This window comes from Dunckerocampus dactyliophorus, chromosome 3, assembly GCF_027744805.1.
Source record: "Dunckerocampus dactyliophorus isolate RoL2022-P2 chromosome 3, RoL_Ddac_1.1, whole genome shotgun sequence".
Classification (NCBI taxonomy): domain Eukaryota; kingdom Metazoa; phylum Chordata; class Actinopteri; order Syngnathiformes; family Syngnathidae; genus Dunckerocampus; species Dunckerocampus dactyliophorus.
In genome coordinates, this window is record NC_072821.1 from 30406649 (window position 1) to 30426566 (window position 19918).

At 40.5% G+C, this 19918-nt stretch overlaps 2 protein-coding genes across 8 annotated transcripts in view; one reads left to right on the top strand and one right to left on the bottom strand.

Annotated features, from left to right (window-relative positions):
- Positions 1-19918, top strand: part of cars1 (cysteinyl-tRNA synthetase 1) — a 38114-nt gene that overhangs the window by 16444 nt on the left and 1752 nt on the right. For all 3 annotated transcript variants that reach the window (XM_054769998.1, XM_054770001.1, XM_054769999.1), the window contains 9 exons: positions 13279-13382; positions 13466-13563; positions 13803-13992; positions 14101-14169; positions 15294-15375; positions 17210-17290; positions 17549-17616; positions 18289-18348; positions 18428-18511. In XM_054769998.1, coding sequence (XP_054625973.1) covers positions 13279-13382; positions 13466-13563; positions 13803-13992; positions 14101-14169; positions 15294-15375; positions 17210-17290; positions 17549-17616; positions 18289-18348; positions 18428-18511 — 836 coding nt within the window. The remainder of the gene's footprint in view (positions 1-13278; positions 13383-13465; positions 13564-13802; positions 13993-14100; positions 14170-15293; positions 15376-17209; positions 17291-17548; positions 17617-18288; positions 18349-18427; positions 18512-19918) is intronic.
- LOC129178123 (uncharacterized) lies at positions 3986-12406 on the bottom strand. 5 transcript variants are annotated; one of them, XM_054769994.1, is made up of 5 exons: positions 11665-12404; positions 11563-11588; positions 11164-11268; positions 10918-11058; positions 3986-10807 (listed from the first exon to the last, which is right to left on the bottom strand). In XM_054769994.1, exon 5 carries the CDS (start codon positions 10314-10316, stop codon positions 5793-5795), a length of 4524 nt encoding a protein of 1507 aa, XP_054625969.1. In that variant the 5' UTR covers positions 10317-10807; positions 10918-11058; positions 11164-11268; positions 11563-11588; positions 11665-12404; the 3' UTR covers positions 3986-5792. The 5 variants fall into 5 exon arrangements, with proteins under 5 accessions (XP_054625969.1, XP_054625970.1, XP_054625972.1 ...); XM_054769995.1 differs by having other exon boundaries at positions 11661-12404; XM_054769997.1 differs by having other exon boundaries at positions 11665-12397.

Here is a 19918-nt window from a genome sequence, read left to right on the forward strand (position 1 = left end):
TGAAACCTGCGGAGGTAACCCCTAGCAAGACCTCGCAAGTGTTTGAAAATTTATATGGGACACTATCTCTGAGCGCAAAACCATCCGTATTTAAATTCAAAGAAGGAGACATTGTACGGATTTCAAAATACCGTGGAGTATTTGATAAAATGTATGAACAGTCATTCAGCGATGAATATTTTATAGTGAACGAACGTATCCCCAGAGTCCCCCCTGTTTATAAGTTAAGGGATATAAGAGGTGAAATTCTGAATGGGACATTCTATGAACCAGAACTGCAGAAAGTGATAATTGGTTCTGACACTCTTTTCCGCATAGAAGAAATTTTAGACCGGAAAATTAAAAATGGTCAGAAGATGGTTTTAGTCCGGTGGCAAGGGTGGCCTCGTCAGTTCGACTCTTGGCTAGCTGCTAACGAGGTCGTTGAGCTCAGGAAGAAGAGAAACAAGAAAGACCAGGAAACAGCACAATGACAGGACGAGAGTCTTTCTACGTGACACTACCGTCGAATGCCTGTAATGACATTTTCCCGAGCAATACCAGCTCGAACTATATGACAACATTGTCACAACCTATAGAGCTGGATGGAGCTTACGAGGTCGCTTTAGCTGAAATTATGTATTGTCATACATGGAATAATATACGTGGGGGTGAGAATGGTTATGAATTATTGGATCATTCGAAGCCAGCGAATCCTCCAATGTATATGAAAATTCCTAGGGGACATTATGACAGCATTGATCTAATACTGAGGGAGATAAATGCTTTATTTAAGTCAGTAAACATTGATCTAATTTTTCATTACAATTCTATAAACAGAAGAATTTATATATTAGGGAGTGCTAAATATTCTATCAAGTTCGAAGCGCCGCTGTCCTACATGCTGGGTTTTGAACCCGGTCAATGGATTAAAACAGAAGGAAATCCCGTGAGTAAATATCCCTGCGATATTAACGGCGGTCAATATAATTTTTTCGTCTATACCAATATTGTGGAAGCACAACATATCGGAGACTATGTTGTTCCCCTTCTAAGAATTGTTAAAAAGGAAGGATCTTACGGTGATCTGATCACTTTCTCCTACAACCGCTTACACTACGTTCCTGTCAATAAACAGCGCATACAGGACATCCAGATTGAATTAAAAACAGATTTAAATACCCCGATTCGATTCACATACGGGAAGACCATCTGCAAACTACACTTTAGACCGGTATCAAAGATCTTGATCTGAATTCAACAGAATAACGCAGAATGAATTCGCAAAGATTTGTGGATTATTATGTGAATCAGGCTGGAGGCGGATCACTCAACGGATTTGTTGGTGCCCCGGTTCTTTACGGCAGGGGATTTGGTTCTATGCTGAGTAGGGCATTCAGATTCGTCTTGCCTCTTCTTAAACGTGGAGCTAATATTGCCAGGCCGCATTTGAAATCTGCTGTGAGAGGGATAGCATCTGATGTTGTTGGAGCTGTAACCAGCCATATTGCCAATCGTCGACGTGACGAAACTCAGGACGGATCGGGACTACTACGAATAGCACGTGGAAGAGGAAAAAGAGCTCTAGCAGCATTATCACACGCTATACCAAAAAAGAAACGTAAAACCTCATCGAAAATACACCGGAAAGTTAAAAGTCAACGAGGCGGAGGGGATATATTTTAACCATGTCTCTTACACATCACCTCTCGTCAGAGTGCACCAAATCAGAGCTCGACCTCTTTGCTCCTCCGATGACACAGCTATCTATAGATCAGACCAATTATGTAGAGATCCATCCTTTGAACTCTATTGCTGATCAAGAAGTGTTAGATTTCCTGATACCTGGAAACGGGAGTTTCTATCTAGATCTAAACTCAACACTACTCTATTTACGCCTCAAGATTACAAACGCCGATGGGACTAATCTCGGAAATGCTGATAACTGTGGAATAATACAGTACCCTCTAAATACTATATTTTCACAGGTAGATGTCAGTCTGAACGATGTTCTCATTAGCTCTTCATCCGCAACTCATCCTTACAGATCTATTATTGAAACCCTCCTCAACTTTTCACGACAAACATTGGAGAGTCAGTTTTCAGCAGGTCTGTGGTACAAAGACGATGGCGATGATTTAGATTCAATTGACACGACACCTGGGGGCCCCAACAAAGGCCTTATCAAGCGTACAAGCTTCACTCGTGGTTCGCGACCATTCGAGTTAATTGGTCCCCTGCACAGTGACATTTTTTTTTCCGAAAGACTCCTGCTAAACAATGTGGATGTGCGATTGAAACTTGTAAAGGCTAAAAGTGCTTTTACACTGATGTCCGCTGCAGCTGACGAGTTCAATTTAAACATTCTGAGTGCTAGCATTTTTGTGAAAAAGGTGCAAGTCTCGCCGGATGTCATGCTAGGACATTCAGCCGCTTTAATGAAATCCAACGCAATTTACCCGATAAGTCGTGTTGTTGTTAAAAATTTTAGCATTCCAGCACAGTCACGTGTATGTTCACAGGACAACTTGTATCTGGGTAGACTTCCAAAATATATAGTCGTCGGAATTGTCGACCACAGAGCATTTGTCGGAGCAAGGGAGCTGAACCCATTTAAGTTCCAACATGCAAATCTTGAATACCTCTCTCTCAGTGTAAATTCACGCTTTATCCCGGCGAAACCTTACCAACCCAACTTTAATACACATCAGAGTGTTCGCGAATTTTACAATCTCTATCTGGGAACAAACAGACACCTCAGAGACGCTCCCCTGAGTATTGACCGCGAAAACTTTGAAAATGGTTACTCACTGTTTCTGTTCAATCTGTCAAGAGACGATGAAATGGACGCTGAAGCTCTCTCTCCTGCGCTACATGGAACATGCCGTTTGGATTTAAGATTCAGAATGGCGTTACCGAGAACTATGACATTGATTGTGTACGCTTGTTACGACAGTGTCATAGAGATAAACTCGAAGCGTCAGGTTCTGATCGACTACTAAAACTGGAGAAATGAACAACCATCAAATAGATTCTATCCTGAGACCGATCTTGGGCGAGACGTTTGGAGGGGTTTGGCCTAGTGATTTACTGCCAACTAAGATTGATAAACGACCGTGCTATCTCGTCGTTAACACCCATGACCAAACCCGTGAGGGTGAACACTGGGTGGGGATGATTATTGAAGCTGAACAAGACAAATCATGCTTCTTCGACAGCTATGGCCACGAACCGGATTTTATATTTTATCCTGAAAGTTTTATAACTTTCCTCACTAGAAATTCTCATGAAATACGCTACAACAAACTCCAAGTACAAGATGACAACTCTTCGACTTGTGGCGCCCATGTTATTTTTTTCCTCTGTCAACGCTTTAAAGGACTCTCTTTTCAAGAAGTAATGAGGCTGTATTCTGATAATTTAAAAAAGAATGATGCTCTTGTCACCAAGTTTGTCAAGAAAAATGTTAAATGTATTTCACATGTGAAGACCGCTAAAACCTGTAATCAGAAAGCATGCTCTTTAAAACTATTTAATGAGTGTTATATCTGTTCTGAATAAATGCTCTTACTCCGATGTATAATTCCCAATAAATTTTTATTGGTAAAAAAAAACATACAGTCTGCATGAATTCATTTGTATCGAGTGAAATCTAACCAGTTGGAGGGGATCGGTGTAGACAATCGCCATTCAGACGCTGTAGGTGTATACAGTTGATGAACGAGATTCGGGCTGTCATAATCTCTGTCTAACGGTGATGCCGCCCCAGATTTTTTCCCCCCGCGTTTTCTCTTACTCCGTCGTATCTGAGGGCGAGGTTCACTCGTGGTATTGGAGGGTTTAAGTCGTAATTGCTCGCGTGCGTGAGTGTTCATAACAGTTGTGATTGGAATATTTAATTCAGAAATTGTTTTTAAAAATGTATCCCATCCGCGAGGTACGGTCCGTCCGTGGAATCGACGGTTTGTCAGAGTTTTCATTAAATCAAAAATATGAGACCCTTTAATGAGGTTGTCCTGCACAATTATCTCGCCTGAACGGTTCCATCTTAGAAGGTCTGAATTACGAAGCTTCTGTAGAATATATGCCGCATTTTTCCGATTGCGTGATCCTATGTTGTCTAAAATCTCTTTTTCAATGTTGTCAGGACGTTCTTCCTCTTCAACCTTGACATAGTCACCTACATCTTCACCTCCTTTCTCTGTGGGTGTAGTAGGTAGTTTCAAAAGTATTTCACGACTGCGACTCTCCTCCTTTCTGAGTAAGGCCAGATATTTTTCAAGTAGATCGTTATAATGTAGTGACTTGCTGTATGCCGGTCCAGGTTGTTTTAACAGACGTTCCATTTTCTCTTCCAAAACATGCTGAGCTTTCTCGCTGATGTTTTCTGCATGCGTCTTCTTCTGGGTTAAAGTCTCTAGTTGATGGGGGGAAATCATGTACATTTTACTAAATGACGCCATGACGATGGTCTGTGTCTATCTCCCACCGGTAAACAAACTGGTTAGGAGTGGGATTGCTGCTCCTAATAACGCCCCAAGGAAACCACCGGACTGTGTCAACACCTTACGCTTATGTTTTATGGCAGTTTTACGGTTAGCAAAGAGTTTGATGATTTTTTTCTGCTTTTTTAACCTACTGTACTGCTCGGAGGATAGTGGGATGTTCCCCTTCAAAACATTCAAAGCTATCTCACAGACTGCCAGGACGAGATCTTTCGATGCATGGCTTAGAAGGCCCTGTCTCTCTTTTGGTTTTAGACTGAGCAGGGCTTTTAAAATGGGGAGGTTTCTTTTAATCCGCTTTGACATGGTTTAAATCACTTTTTATACTGATACACTACAGGCCACTCGTGTGGAAGTATGCCGCTTCTCAGTCGGAAATGTTCTGGACAGTCGGGTCTTAAGTCCACGATTAAATATGAGTAGGGGTCTTTAGTCGCGTCATTAAAACTCTGAAGAAAATATTCTCTTCGTCCGGGGAACATTTGCTGAGCCAGAATTCTAATCTGCAGTTTATCACGAGGCGATTTGAAAAGGACCATATAATTAGTGTTTAAACTAATAGTTCTGCTATGTTTTCCTTGATGAAACAAGTTTTGAACTAGAAAGATTACAGATAATTTTCGATGATGTCTATACATTGTAAATGCCTTCATTAATTCATCATGATTCGCCCCAACGTCCATGCAATCATCGACAACTAAAAGACTGTGCTGATTTGATGGAAAAATATTTTCATCCGTCAAAGAGTCAGGGATTCCTTCAATAAATTTAATCTTTACATCTCTAGCCAATTCATCATACATGGGTTGGTAGGATGAATAGCTCCAGATGATTCGATCGGGAACTCTGGAAAAAGTATCCTTCATATTTTGGAGTACATGTTTCACAAAGAACGACTTCCCACTTCCACTTGCCCCTACAAGGAGAGCTGTGAATGGAAGTTTGAAACGAGGATCAAAATATACTTCTTCCATGTTACGCATCTGCTGTTTCTGTAAACTGGCAACCTAAATAACCAGAACACTGATTTTATTCACAGACATCAAGATGTAAACACAAACAAATGAAGAAGGGTTTATTGATATAGCATATGTGCATATATGATTTACTACAGATTACATCATGACTAAAAATACAGAATACATCTTCAAGAAAAACACAGAATACATGATAAAAAATATAAAAAACAGAATAGAATTACAAAACAATGATATAATTCTAAAAAGGTCTGGGTAGAAAAGTCATCAGGTCAAACCGTCATAAATCTACACAGTCCTTTTCAGAAATTGCTGCCGTTTCATCCTGGAACTAATAACCAAATGGTAATGTTTTTCCATCTGCAAGGAGTCGTCTTTTATCATAGACAACTGCGAAGTTGATTATGCGTTGTTTATTAGTGAGTTCAAAGGCTTTCATATTGCGAGTAATTTTATTGTAATGTGTAGAGATTTCACGCCGATTGTCCGGCTCTCTGAGATATCCTTCTACCAGATCTGTGAGGCTGTCAAAGTTAATTTTTTTACAGTTTTCATAATTTTGTGTAATCCCTTTAGCACGTAAAGTCACCTTACCCTGTTGTGTGAGATAGGCATACGATTTGGGACCCGCAGCGCTCCAATTGCATATGTAGTCTCCATGATCTAATTCTGATGTCAAATCTCCGAGATAATTACCGAGTGGAGGGTTATATTGATCAGAGGGGCTGCTTGTGTAAACGATAGAATCAGTGTCACAGTACAGAACACGATCTTGGAGCAAATCTAATTGCTTGTAAAGTTCAAGTCGTGCATAAGAAGTTGTGAACGCCGCTAGAAAAATATTTGCGTCGCCTGGGGGTAAGACACACCTAGAATTATGGCGCCATTGAACAAGTGCAATATCGTCATTTATGAAGTGAAACTGTGAAATGTCGTACTTGCTAGAAAAGAGAAATTCAAAAAAGCGTTGCGGTGTGCTCACCAGACTGGTTGAGAGCTGGTTTGATCTTTGTGCTAGTTTTCCCCAGAGAGAATTTAGCAGTAGTTTGGCAATCTGTCTTTTTGCGGGGTTGTAGACAATTTTCTCCGGATCGAGATCGATACCTTGCTTCTCTTTATAGTCACGGATGTAACCCTGTTTAGTCTGAAGAGTTTCAACTCCGCTAGGGTAGCCCGACGCCTCTTGCTTCTGTTTAAGGAAAGTGTAGATATAGTCTTTAAACAGCACATCTGATTTCTCTTCGAAGTTCCATATTTCGTAAATTTCAGCCAGAAAATACCCCTTTCGCACTGCCTCGATTACTTCTATCGTTACCCACACCCCTTGGAGGGCCCGTTCTTCATCATTGTGTGTACAGTCAGTAGTTTGATTGTTCACGAGTGCACATAATCGACACAGTGTGAAAATTAATTTCCCTTTGTCGTTTCTAATAGGCAGTACAGGGAAAAACAGTTGACGTGGAGGGTAAACTTTAGCATGTATTAATCCAAAGTAATTTTCAATGCTGTCAAAATCCTTTCGAATTATTTTCGGATGCCCTAATGGGTAGTGAAAATGTGCATTTACAAACGGATACAACGATGTGAAATCAACGTAATTTACACGCTCACCTGGGCTGACAACATGGCGGAGACGGATAGCAGCCGTACGGCCTCCATATAAGGCTGCTCTGGGATCTAACGGAATTGGTTCTTGAAACCTCTCTAAGAAAGATTTAACATTCGGGTCTGTTTTTTTCTGTACACTCCATTCGTGTTCCCACTTGATCACCACAGTTTGCACCTTGTAATCGTTTTGTAATCGATCCAGCCTTTTCAAAGTCTCAGAGTACACCTCACTAAAACAAGTCTTTGACAATGGAGAAACATCACTTCCCATATAACACTTTGGACAGCCATGAAAATAACAGCCTAGAAATTCAAAGACAACTTTCCCTCCATTTAACTCTCCATATCCATCAACTGAATAACGCCCAAATTTAACTTCACCTCCGTTCAAAGCATGTCTTATTGAAATCCCCCGTGAGAAGGCCTCATACTCAAGCCACTGTATAGACGCATGTGAGAAAGCCTTGCTGTTTGTTTTGTAATTGTTAGGACAGGGAATCGCGATTGTATTGGGTTTTAAAAATTTTGTTTGAAAGACATTCAAAGCTGCTGAAGCAATGGTCACACTGTCAAAAGGATCACAGTCTGTTGTTTTTATGAATTCATTACGGAAATTGCTTGCACCCTCGGCTAAGATTTCAACATCGTTTTCACAGTAAGATACTAACTCTGCATCATAGTCAAACTCTTGATCTTTGACAGTCTGATACCAGTTAAGGAAATCCTCTCTTTGTTTTGGACTCATTTCGTCAGGTGAGTACATCTCGGCCGGTGGATAGCTTCCTCTATAGCCATTTTTTGAAAGATCGGTAAATCTGTGTGGGAAGTAGCCTTTTTTAAGCTGTGTCTTACATCCCAACGCCTTGGAAAAGTCTCTGAGTGGGATAGGAATAAATGAGAACGAGTCAATAAATTTAAGTTGAAAGTCATTATCCAGGATCAGGATTATTTTACTCCCTTGTGCTATCACAGACGGTGACAAACCTTGAGTTACATAAGCATTCAAGATGATATGATGATCAAAACCTTTGCCAAAATGGGAAATGAAAGTTGTCTGTTTATGTTTTTTCTGTCGGAAATGGAGAAGAAATTTTAAAGCGCATGAATGCCCCTTCCAGACACGGCGCTCACCATTAAGTGACTGAGCCACCACAAGCACCGGAAGATGGGTTCCAGTGGTTTGAGAAGTCTCAAAATCAAAAAATACAATCTTTTTTTCATGTATTTCTTTTTCAGATTTGATTGGTTTTGTACGCATGTAACAGACATGTTTATCTTCGCCGCTTTCAATCATAGAGTTATTAGCTGATGTCTGCTCTAACTCATTGTTACGAGACGACAATGTTGTTTTAGGTTGTTTACAAATTGTGCACATCTTGATAGCACAAGTATGCTCTTTAGGATCTCTGATAGATGTGTAGTACAATGATTTACATCTAGGACATGTTTTATTGGTCTGACACATGCTGGCCATCTTTTTGATTTTCGGATGCCATTTTTTCTCGCGATGTCGTTCGTAGCATTGTCTATTTGTACAGAATCGATTGCAATCAGCACAGTAGGTTTTTTGAATTGGACCCTGTTTACAATCTGTGCAACAGATGTTGCAGCTTTTTTCACAGAAATGCTTATATTGACACTGATACCCTGTGTGACAATGTTTACAGAAAAACTTCACACCTAGAAATCCCTTAATATTATTTATCCCGTAAAAATGATTATTGTGTAAAAGCAGATAGCGTATTGTGTCTCGTTCGGGTGTTCCTGTTTGAAATGTAACCAGGTTGTTGTTTTTTTCTCTGTCAGACGTTTGGTAAAAGATAACAATTTTACACGCTAACAGCTCCTCAAATTTGACAACATCATCGAATGTGACCATTGTATCAGCAGTCAGACCTGCTCTGGTATGGATGTCCCAGCCTGCCTTTATGGCTTCCATCATCGTCAACTTCGGATTTGTCAGTAATGCCAGATTTACAGCAAAACATGTTTGATCGGGATTGGGGAGTACAAATAAATGTCGTGCTTTTTTCTTCACAATTTCGCTCGCAAGACATGATTCAATTCGTCTCTTACCCCCTCCCCGCGGAGCCTTCACAAAATTGACAATTAGCTCAAGCGATCCATCGGTGAAAACAGACATATTACTCTGGACTAATCTGTCTAAAAGTTCCTGTAATTGTGACACTGTCCCCTCTCCATAACGCACGCTCATTGAGACATCGTCTTGCAAACGATCAGCACGCAGATTAACTTGGATAACGTCATTTGGCTGGACATCAGCTCTGTGAATCATGCTTGAAATCCTATCGCGAAAACCATTTGTGACATTCAAATAAAATTCACGAAAATTGGGAATTGCAGATGGTGGTGGAAAGCGAAGGAAAGAGCGAATCTCAACATTATTAAATCTTTCACGGTTTGTGACATGCATGTCATCACTAGTGCAAGGTGCTGGAACATTAACAGCCGCACTATTTGTGTTGTTTATCCCCATAGATGTGGATTGACCCTCATTACTCTGATTGATGACGCTCTCTGTCTGTTCACCCTCGCCCCCACCCCCCACCTGATGGCCTCTTTCCAGAATGTTGAGTGCATCACAACACTGACTGTCTGATGGAGACCACGGGTCATCTATTTGACTGTTGAGTGCATCACAACACTGACTGTCTGATGGAGACCACGGGTCATCTATTTGACTGTTGAGTGCATCACAACACTGACTGTCTGATGGAGACCAAGGTCCTGAGTCAACATTGCTTTGCGATACGGGCGAAGGAACGGGGGAGGGGTATCTGTACATTTGGAGTAAGGAAATTAGCTCATCAGGGGATGGAAGAAAAACTTCTCCCCCTCTTTCAGGTGAATCATGCCGAGCCTGAATTGGGCTATTTTGGGGAGAAGGCTGATTAGCCCGGCCTTCAGATCTTTGACAGTTGATCTCTGAGATCAACTGGAGAAGATGCTCTCTAATTTCAGGGGAATTGTTGTGATCTGATTCCGCACTGCTATGCGGAACGGGGCAGGGGTATCTGTACATTTGGAGCAAGGAAATTAGCTCATCAGGGGATGGAAGAAAAACTTCTCCCCCTCTTTCAGGTGAATCATGCTGAGGCAGAATTGGACTGTTTCGGGGAGAACCCTGATTAGCCCCGCCTTCGGATCTTTCTCGGTTTATCTCAGAGATCAAGTGGAGGAGATGCTCTCTAATTTCAGGGGAATTGTTGTGATCTGGTTCAGCCATTTGTCTTTATCACCCGATCAAAAATTAGTCTTCAAATTGCAACCTGCGATGGACTCTTTGTGGCAGTGTTCTTTGTTCACGAGTGGCACGTCTAGCGTTAGCTGAATATGAATTGACAGAATGCCTGCGTCTAACGTTCTGTCTAAGTTGATTATATATATTCTCAATCATGCGGCGATTTAAACATGCTATATCATACATGTATCTTCTGAACACTTGTTCGACAATTAGCACAGAGGTGTTGAAATCCACTGTTTCAATTCCATCATTGTCTGAGACTATATCCCTCTGATTTAGAGCTTGCATGTCAACATATTCACTTTCACTATCTGGAAAATAATGAAATCTTTCCTGGTTGTAGACTCCAGCGTCAGATGTCTCCTCCTGTCCCGTTTCTTGTCCCACATCGGACTCTGCTGTGTTTTCCTCGAATTCTGTGTCGTTTTCTCCCTCTGTCACATCCAGCGTTGAGGGGGTCAGTGGCGCAATCCCTATAACAGAGCAGACTCTGTTATTCATCAACATTTACACAGTACATACAGAGATAATTGTTGACATAAATATGAATTCATTAAAACCGACACACATTTGTTTAACTTACCGTGACTTGAGTTTGGACTTGTAAACCCCACAATAAAATGCAGTGGGTTTTGGACCGGCGGTGTTAAAGTGTTTTCCACGAATCCCGAAGTCTGTCCCCAAACTCCCCCGTCTATCGTAGAGCGATCGCCCTCTGCAAATCCTGTGTCAGAGAGGATCTTGTTAGTCATCAGCATTTACACAAAACATAAAGAGCTAATTCCCGACATCATCCTGTATTAAACTAAACCTACACACGATTGTTTACCTTGTGCCTGGTTTTGAGGCGTTATAAAGTCCACATTAAATCCCTGCATTGGGTTTTGGACCGGTGACACTAGGGCCACTGGTGGCGGTGAAGTCAGATCGATCACTGGAAATCAAACATACTCAATTTATTTTATTTTCCCCAATATATATTATATAATCAACATCCTTGCTCTCTCTCTCTCTCTCTCTCTCTCTCTCTCAGAGGTAGAGAGACATGCGCACTCACACACACACACACACACACACACACACACACACACACACACACACACGCAGACAGGCAGACAGGCACGCACGCACACAGGCACGCACACACACAGGCACGCACACACACGCACCCTGAGAAACATAAACCTCTAAAAGAAATTTCTTTCAGCTACATGATTTGAAAACGTACCTTCAATTGGTGAAGATGCAGCTCTCCTGTAAGTAGAAAAAAAAATTTACCTTTCAGGCTAAACACCCTAGATAAATTATATACAATATGAAACTTACGTACATGCAACAGCCCATGTCAATGTCCGATGTCTTGTAGTCGTCTCCAGGCTCTGTGTTCAAACTCTCTGTCTTGACGTTGTTCGCTGATTTTTGCGAGTGATCTGGAAACCTACCGTCGACACCTGCCTTTTATACCATTTTATACAATAGGGGAGGAATGTTTAAGTGCCAGATATGTTTTTTAAAGCCTCAATCACATTGTCTTTTTTATACAAACCATGAGGCCCCTAGTATTGATTAGAGCTAGCTAAAAAAGACCCCGCCACGGATCAGTCCAAAGAAACCCCCATCTACTATAAAAATGGTATTAAAATGATCTCATGTGAACCATGGGCCCCCGCTATTGACACGGGAGCCATGAGGCCCCCGCTATTGATTATAGTTACCTAAAAAACACCCCCATGAGATATGTTTTTTAAAACTACAAGCACATTGTCTTCTCCCGTGGGAAAACGAGACACCCTATTGATATTATATATTTCACACACCCGAGACAGCACCCCACCATTCTTTCTTTTTGCTTGAGAGACCCCCATAGATCACGCCCAGGAAATCCTCATCTACTACAAAAATGGCGCGAGTATTAAAATGATCTCATGTGAACCACGGGGCCCCAACCTAATGATCATAGTTACCAGAAAACACCCCCATCAGATATGTTTCTTCATCGCCCCAAGCAGATCCTGTTCCCCAGGAAACATGAGACCCCCACCATTCTTTCTGCTTGAGAGACTCCATACACTAAACCCAGAATGCCCCCACATACCCCCTCCCCTTCCCTCCACAGCCAGTGAGAGGTGTCTCCCACAAAAATGGCGCGACTATTAAAACGATCTCATGTGAACCATGAGGCCCCCGCTATTGATTATAGTTTCCTAAAAAACACCCCCATCAGATATGTTTTTTAAAACTACAAGCACATTGTCTTCTCCCGTGGGAAAACGAGGCCCACCTTATTCATAATATATACCGCACACACCCAAGAGTCACACACACACACACACACACACATCACCCCCCAAGAATCTCGCCCACACCCCCTCCCCTTCCGCAGCCCTCTAAGACCTCTCTACTCACAGTTTAAAAAAATGATGTCATCTGATGTGTCAAGTCATCAATCATATTTTGACAGTTAGTTTCTGACGATTATTTTTAATGATTAAATTTATATGACGTCATCACATTTTGTCACTTAGTTACTCTAAATTTCTCTACAGACAAACAACCATTCACACTCACATTCATACCTATGGACAATTTAGAGTCACCAATTAACCTAACGTGCATGTTTTTGGAATGTGGGAGGAAACCGGACTAGCCAGCGAAAACCCATGCACTGATGAGGAAAACATGCAAACTTCACTCAGAGATGTCCAAACGGCGATTCAAACTCAGATCTTCTCGATCTCTTGACTGTGTGGCCAGCATGCTAACCACTTGGCCACCGTGCGGCCATTTTATGAAGTTTATATTAAAAAAAAAAACTTTTAAAATGTTGCATTTAAAATGCTGATTACATAAACACTACTTAACTAAAACATCATCAAAGTGCTCAGCCTACAGAAAAACAATCTTTTCAGGCTTAATTTTCAACTTTTTCTGGTTCTTGTCACAGCCCGCCAGCTCCGTCTAGCTTTCTTGATGCACTCGTGGAAAGATACCCTTGACTACTCTCCCAACACGATGGAGTCGGCAGTCCAGTATGAGAAGTTCCTGAACGTACGTGATGTCTTTTGGGGCGGGATGTCATCATCCTAAATATAGTACCTGTAATATGTTGCCTTTCTGCTTTTGTCCAACAGGAATTCTTCTTAAATGTGAAGGACATTTTGCGTGCTCCTACAGACACCACCGGCCAGTTTGAGAAGTGGGAGGCAGCAGAGGTGGAGCTTAACAAAGGGTAGGTGAGATGCAGTGGCAAGCGGTGCATTTGGTGCAGTGGGTCACAAATGGCCACTGGGTGGGACTTTGGACACCAGTGCCAAAGCTGATATCCTCTTCTGTCAATCAGTATTACAAATAATTACAAATAATTAGTAATAATAATAATGTTACATTTGAAAGACTACCGTGTATAGGAAGCTGGTTATCTGGATCACAATTTGAAAAGGATTAAAAGCCGTCATCCATCTTCCCCAGTTTCTATGTCTCAAAGTCAGCCGTCCATGAGGCTCTGTGTGACAACATTGATACCCGCACAGCCATGGAGGAGATGAGACAGCTGGTTAGTCAGAGCAACAGCTACATCGGCAGCAAGAAGAACAGCAAGCTGAGACCCAACCGCATGCTGATGGAAAGTATTGCTGTGTATCTGACCAACATGCTCAAGGTGAGAAGATTTTTCACTCGACAGTAGCCTAGTAGTTTTTCTTTTCATTGTACGGAAATGTACATCTATTTTAAGACATTTCACTTTGAAATTGCTGTTGTCTTGTAGATATTTGGCGCTATTGAAGGATCAGAGTCTGTTGGTTTCCCAGTGGGAGGACAAGGACAGAATGTTGACGTAAGAAGCAACCACATTTTACACTTTTGCTGTATTTTTCTGTAGGTGAGCATGTCTTGTCGTTATTGGAAAATTCTGACACAAACCTAGGTCTTGTTCAAATCATCTATTTGTGCCAATATATAAAATAACAGTGCCCTGTAATCATTGGACCCCACGGCTCGGGGGTAGACAATAATAATAATAATGTAAATGTCCCCTCTCTGGGACAACATCAAAGTATATTTACTTTCTTGAATGACATCATTGCCATGGCAATGCCAGATCACCTGCTTCAGTCACATGAAATAATGCTGATCAGCCTGGATATCACTCACTTGTGCTACCATCAGCATTGGAACTACCATATTTTTAGTTTAGTTAGTTATGATGGGCCTATCATTAGAGCAAGCATTTTTTAGTGTCACGGAGGGACGGAGCCAGAGGGAGGGGGCAATATTTACACCAACAAAGGCACAAACTAAAGCTACAGAAACTGAAACAAGTCCATTTTTAAGGTATATGGATACAATAAAAACATACTTGTTTAATAAATGTCAGAATGTTCTGGAAGAAGACGCTTTTAATACGCGACTTGATACCTGGACACATCCCGATGTGTAGAAATGTTTCAAACGGCGGTATTGTAACACCAAAACATAATTTTTGTATTCACAAATGAAAGAGAATAGACTGAACATCATACACGTATTTAGTTAGTCAATGGCTGACACAACAGCTACACTCTCCAAGCTTAGACACAATTAGTGTCCTAATTAAACAGCCCTGCTGTCTAAAATACCACATTTCTCAATCTACACAGGTAGGGGTGTCTCGATCTGACTGATATTGGATATCGGTCCGATATCAGCAAAAAAAAGAAAAAATACCGAATGTCATTGACGTCCGACCGTAGTTAAGCGAAGCATTCACAATTTAGCAATTTTAAGTATCAAAACATTAGTTTTCATCACTTTTAGATACAATTTGAGCTTATTTAGTTTAGCTATTTTTCCATAAAATGTCAATCGTCTCACAAGAGCCAAATACAGTGCTTGACATTGACGTACGAAGTATGACCGTCACCAAAGCTCAGCAGACACTGATTTATAATATTATGATACCGTTTGTGTTCCATTTTCTAGATTGAGACCACAGTGATGCCATACCTCAAAGTCCTCTCTGAGTTCCGAGAGGAAGTGCGACAAATTGCCAAACAGCAGAAGGGTAAGACACACACTTCTGTTAAAGCTAGAACTTACAACGGCCACTGAAATAAGTTGAAACCAGACCTGCCAACCTGTATAGCATTTTTCGTCCTCAACATGCATTTTGACCCTTGCATATGCTTGTTTGCTTCCGCGCTGTCTCTCGGCACACATTGTACACCAGCTCGCTCCTCCCCGCAAAACTTCTTGCATAGGCTGACGGCATATCTAAAAATAACCAACCTTGGGGACCGTAGAGGCTGCGATTGGTCGACTTTTAGTACATTATTTCCTGTGTGTATACGACTCGTTCAGCGGTACAGCCCTTCTCAGCGAACGCCTTCTCCTCCGATTTCAAATCAACATTAGCAATAAAAATGACTTGTAACTCGATTAGTTCCACCTTCTCTCTTTAATTAGCTAATTAGCTAACAAGCTAAATAGTCGACGAGAGTTGACTTCATCCGTAAAGAAGACCTAGAAAAGCAGGTGTGTGTCCAAAGTGCAGCACAGAGGCCATTCGCGGACCGTGGCGTGTTTGTTATTGGCCCGCGGCACATTTTGGAAATACAATTAAACCAAAGAGAACCCAACACGAATGTGGAAAATCGTGTAAAAAGTATAATATATGATATTAATAAGTAGTAATTTAGGGCTGTATAATACCTGTATAGCTAGGTAACGGCGGTAACTAATTAATTTCATTAATTTAGTGATAATTTTTAGCGTAATTAACGCATACACTCCATGTCAAGCCGACCCTCTCTGTTATGACTGCAGACGAAGGCATAATAGCGTCCCCACAGAGTCTGACGCTCTTTAACTTTATTCTGACCTGAACACATCAACAGCAGTGCAATTCCAATGTCATGTACTATGTGTCTCCAACTCACAAATACATGCCCTGCTCTGAATGACACTTTCTCATTGTCACTAGACAGCGAGGTGCATCCAGGGGCACTCCGAACATCAGAGCAACGTCTGTTTTATGCGTGCAAGTGTAGTCTAAATAGACAGAAAGACAACTCTTATCGCGGAAGTACAATTTGCTGCATTTAAGTATGCTTGGACATCCCAGAAAATACATATACACTCAAAACTGTGAATTCAACTTTTTTTTAATTCAACAATTAAATGTTTTTTTTTAAGTCAATCCGTCATGGCTCATAATAACACGGTTAAAGTTTGATTCAAATGTCCTGCTACTATTAAGGAATAAAAACTATCTTTTAGCTTGATTTTAAATTTTCAGTTCATTTGGAGCTGTTAATACATAAATTGTGTCCTGTCATTTATCTTTTTGTTCATAAACTAGAGTTAAAAGGGCACATTTCACATAAAGTTGCAAATGGTGATTATTCATGATTAATTCATTTGAAAACTAATTCATTTGATTAAAATGTATAAGCATGTGACAGCCCTATTAATAATAACATGAGCTTTACAATGTATCACATTTTTTTTGCCGTTTACAAAATGTTAAAAAAAAAAAATATGAAAACGTCACACACAGTTTGAACTAACACATGCAGACTATCTGATTGAAAACAAGACCCCGCTTGCATGTAAACCCTTCCATTGGTGCCTCATTGAAGCAGGCTTTCTGTACATGCGCCAGTCTCCAAGCAGGACCAATGGCACAGCCCTTATAATGTCTGATTTTCATGAGTTACAATTTCAATCAATTTGTATTTATTATGGCTTCTTTTGAGGTTTTTCTTTCTTTATCAGAAAGGGTACCAGCAATTTTGTTCATGTGCAGCATTCTGCAGCATTCAGCATTCGATTTATCTTGTAACGTCAAAAGTGGTATTCATAACAACATGCAGATAACTGTTATTCATCTTATCTAGTGATGGAGTTGCTACAGCTCTGTGACGTTGTCCGCAATGATACATTACCAGAGCTTGGTGTCCGACTGGAGGATCATGAAGGTAACATCCTTATCATGTCAAGCTCCCTAATTAGTGTTTATCGGCAGTATTTCATATGTTTGGAGCAATTGTTGGTTTGTACTGTAAGTCCACAATATGTCCACATTTATTATATGGCACTGGAAATTAGTTCTATTTTTGCATACATTCATCACTTTACTTTCACTCTTATATACACCAGTTAAACACAATGGCAGTATTATTAAAGTGCTTGTGAGCTTCATTTGATCCTGTAGTATTGCGGTTTGACTGTTGCAGGACTGCCAACAGTGGTGAAACTGGTGGACAAGGAGACCATAATGAAGGAAAGGGATGAGAAGAAGAAGGTAAGGAGAGGTTCTAGTATTTGTTTGGCTTTGCAGGTGAACCTCATTTGACCGTCTCTAAACTTATGAATATTGGCATCAAAATGACCTATCGGAACAAATCAGGACCTTTTTTCTGCTGATATTGATATTGCCGCACAAGTGAGACCTCATCAAACTGTTTGTGCTCCACAGAGCAACAAAGGTCCTTATTATAGCCACGGTCTGGAATTACAGTAATCCCTTGTTTATCGAGGTTAATTGGTTCCAGATGCGCCCGTGATAAGTGGATTTCCACGAAGTAGGATTCCTTATTTATAAAATAAATATTTTAGTTGTTAGACCATAAAAAAACATGATTAGAGTCCTCTAGACAGGAAATAACACCCCTATGGTCAGCTTTGCACTCATGTTACGTAATATAGTACACCCCTACGGTCAGCTTCGCACTCATATTACGTAATACAGTACATGTAGTACACATAATATGAGAAAATAAGACATAATAATGATAAAATTCATAGCAGGTGATTTTTATTTTTAATTATTTTCACTGAAAAGCATACAATATGCCTTTCTTTCTTTTCCAGTCTCTCTGTATCTCTGTTGCAAATGTCGCAATTCCTGCCCGTGGATGTGCAAAATGGATTCTTTCCAACAGAAGATTGAATGTGTTTATTGTTATTTTTGCAGCAAGAGGAAGAGAAGCAAAGGAAAAAAGAGGAGGCAGCCAGGAAGAAAGAAGAACAGGAGGTCAGCGTTGACCTTGCGAGCAAAGTTAATTCATCTGCAATCATTCCTGCTTCGTTCATTGTTTGCTTTTATGTTTCAGATGGCAAAGCTTGCAAAAATGAAGATCCCTCCAGGTGAAATGTTTCTCCCGGAAACGGACAAATACTCCAAATTTGATGAAACGGTAACACATTGTAGTGTATTGATATCTTTTCATGAATCGGTGACAATATCTGTACGGTATTTACAACTGAAGGTGATCAGCATTTGTCAGGCACAATACAGGGTGTCTTGGGAAATTTGCGTCTTGCTTTCGTACATTTCAGTTTTCATCAAACCTTACAGATAGATCTTTAATAATCCCCTTAGGGAAATTCAGGTATCTCTTATAGCTTACACTGTAAGACATACCTGTACGTACAATATACGCAATAAAGACTAAAAGTACAAACAATAAAAACCAGGATGAGATAAAAGTTCAGTGGAGCGTATGATGTTACATTACCAGAAAAAGACTTGCAGTGTGCTTAAAAGGGTTAAGTCACGAGCCTTTGCCATGCAGAGTTCTGTGAAACATAAGAATTAATAACAAAAAGCGAGGTACCACTGTACTATAGCAATTATTACTAACTTAAGTTTAATGAGATGTGATTTCTGCTGGGAACATTTTTGGATAAAAAAAATATAGACATACACTTTATCCCTTGGTTATTGCAGTCAATTGGTTCCAGACCCGGCCGTGATAAGTGAATTTCCATGAAGTAGGATTTCTTATTTATAAATAGAATATTTTTCTAGTTACAGCCTAGAAAACCTGTTTACAACCTCGTAAATACGATTTTTAACATAATTAGAGCCCTCTAGACATGGAATAACACCCTTACAGTCACCTTTACACTCCTATTCCCCAATATAGTAGACATAATAAGAACAAATAAGAATCATGCTCACGTGTGTTGCTGTAAATGTGTTCTGGTGCTAATGGAGCTGAGTGGGGGGCGGACAAGAAGTGACATTGGGGGTTCAGAGTTGAGTTTTAGCTTGGCATGGGTTACGGCTGCAAGAGTAGCCTGTGTTAGGGATTATTGTGCCTGTTGTGAGATCATTCAAACCTGCAATAAAAGCCTGTTGTTCGGGCGATCAAGTCTGGTGCTTGTGTGTCTCACCCAACATTACAGTAACATTACTGACACCTACTGACCAGTGTAGTGATACATCACATCTTTTAATGCGTCTTCTGAATGCCTTATATTTGTTTCTTCATTTAGCCGTTTTTATGCTTGAAAATGCTTCGTTTAGGCAAAATAATTGTAAAATTTGATTAAGTATACATTAATAATAAAGGCCGTATTCAATCACAAAACTGCATGAGTTATTCATATATTTTGGAAACGCCACGATAGGGTGACGTGGCGAAATTCAAAGCGCAAAGTGTTTGGGCGTTTTTTACCAAAAATCCAGGAATTTGCAGGGTTGCAAATGCTGAATTGTGAGAATATTTTTCAAGAGTTTCATGTCTGAATGCTGGCTAGCAATGACGCAAAACATATTTCCATAAGATTTGTTTATATGGCATCATCAGGACATGTGC

Excerpts from the sequence above, each read along its gene's own strand:
- LOC129178123 (XM_054769996.1), bottom strand. The coding sequence starts at position 10,316 with ATGGCTGAACCAGATCACAACAATTCCCCTGAAATTAGAGAGCATCTC.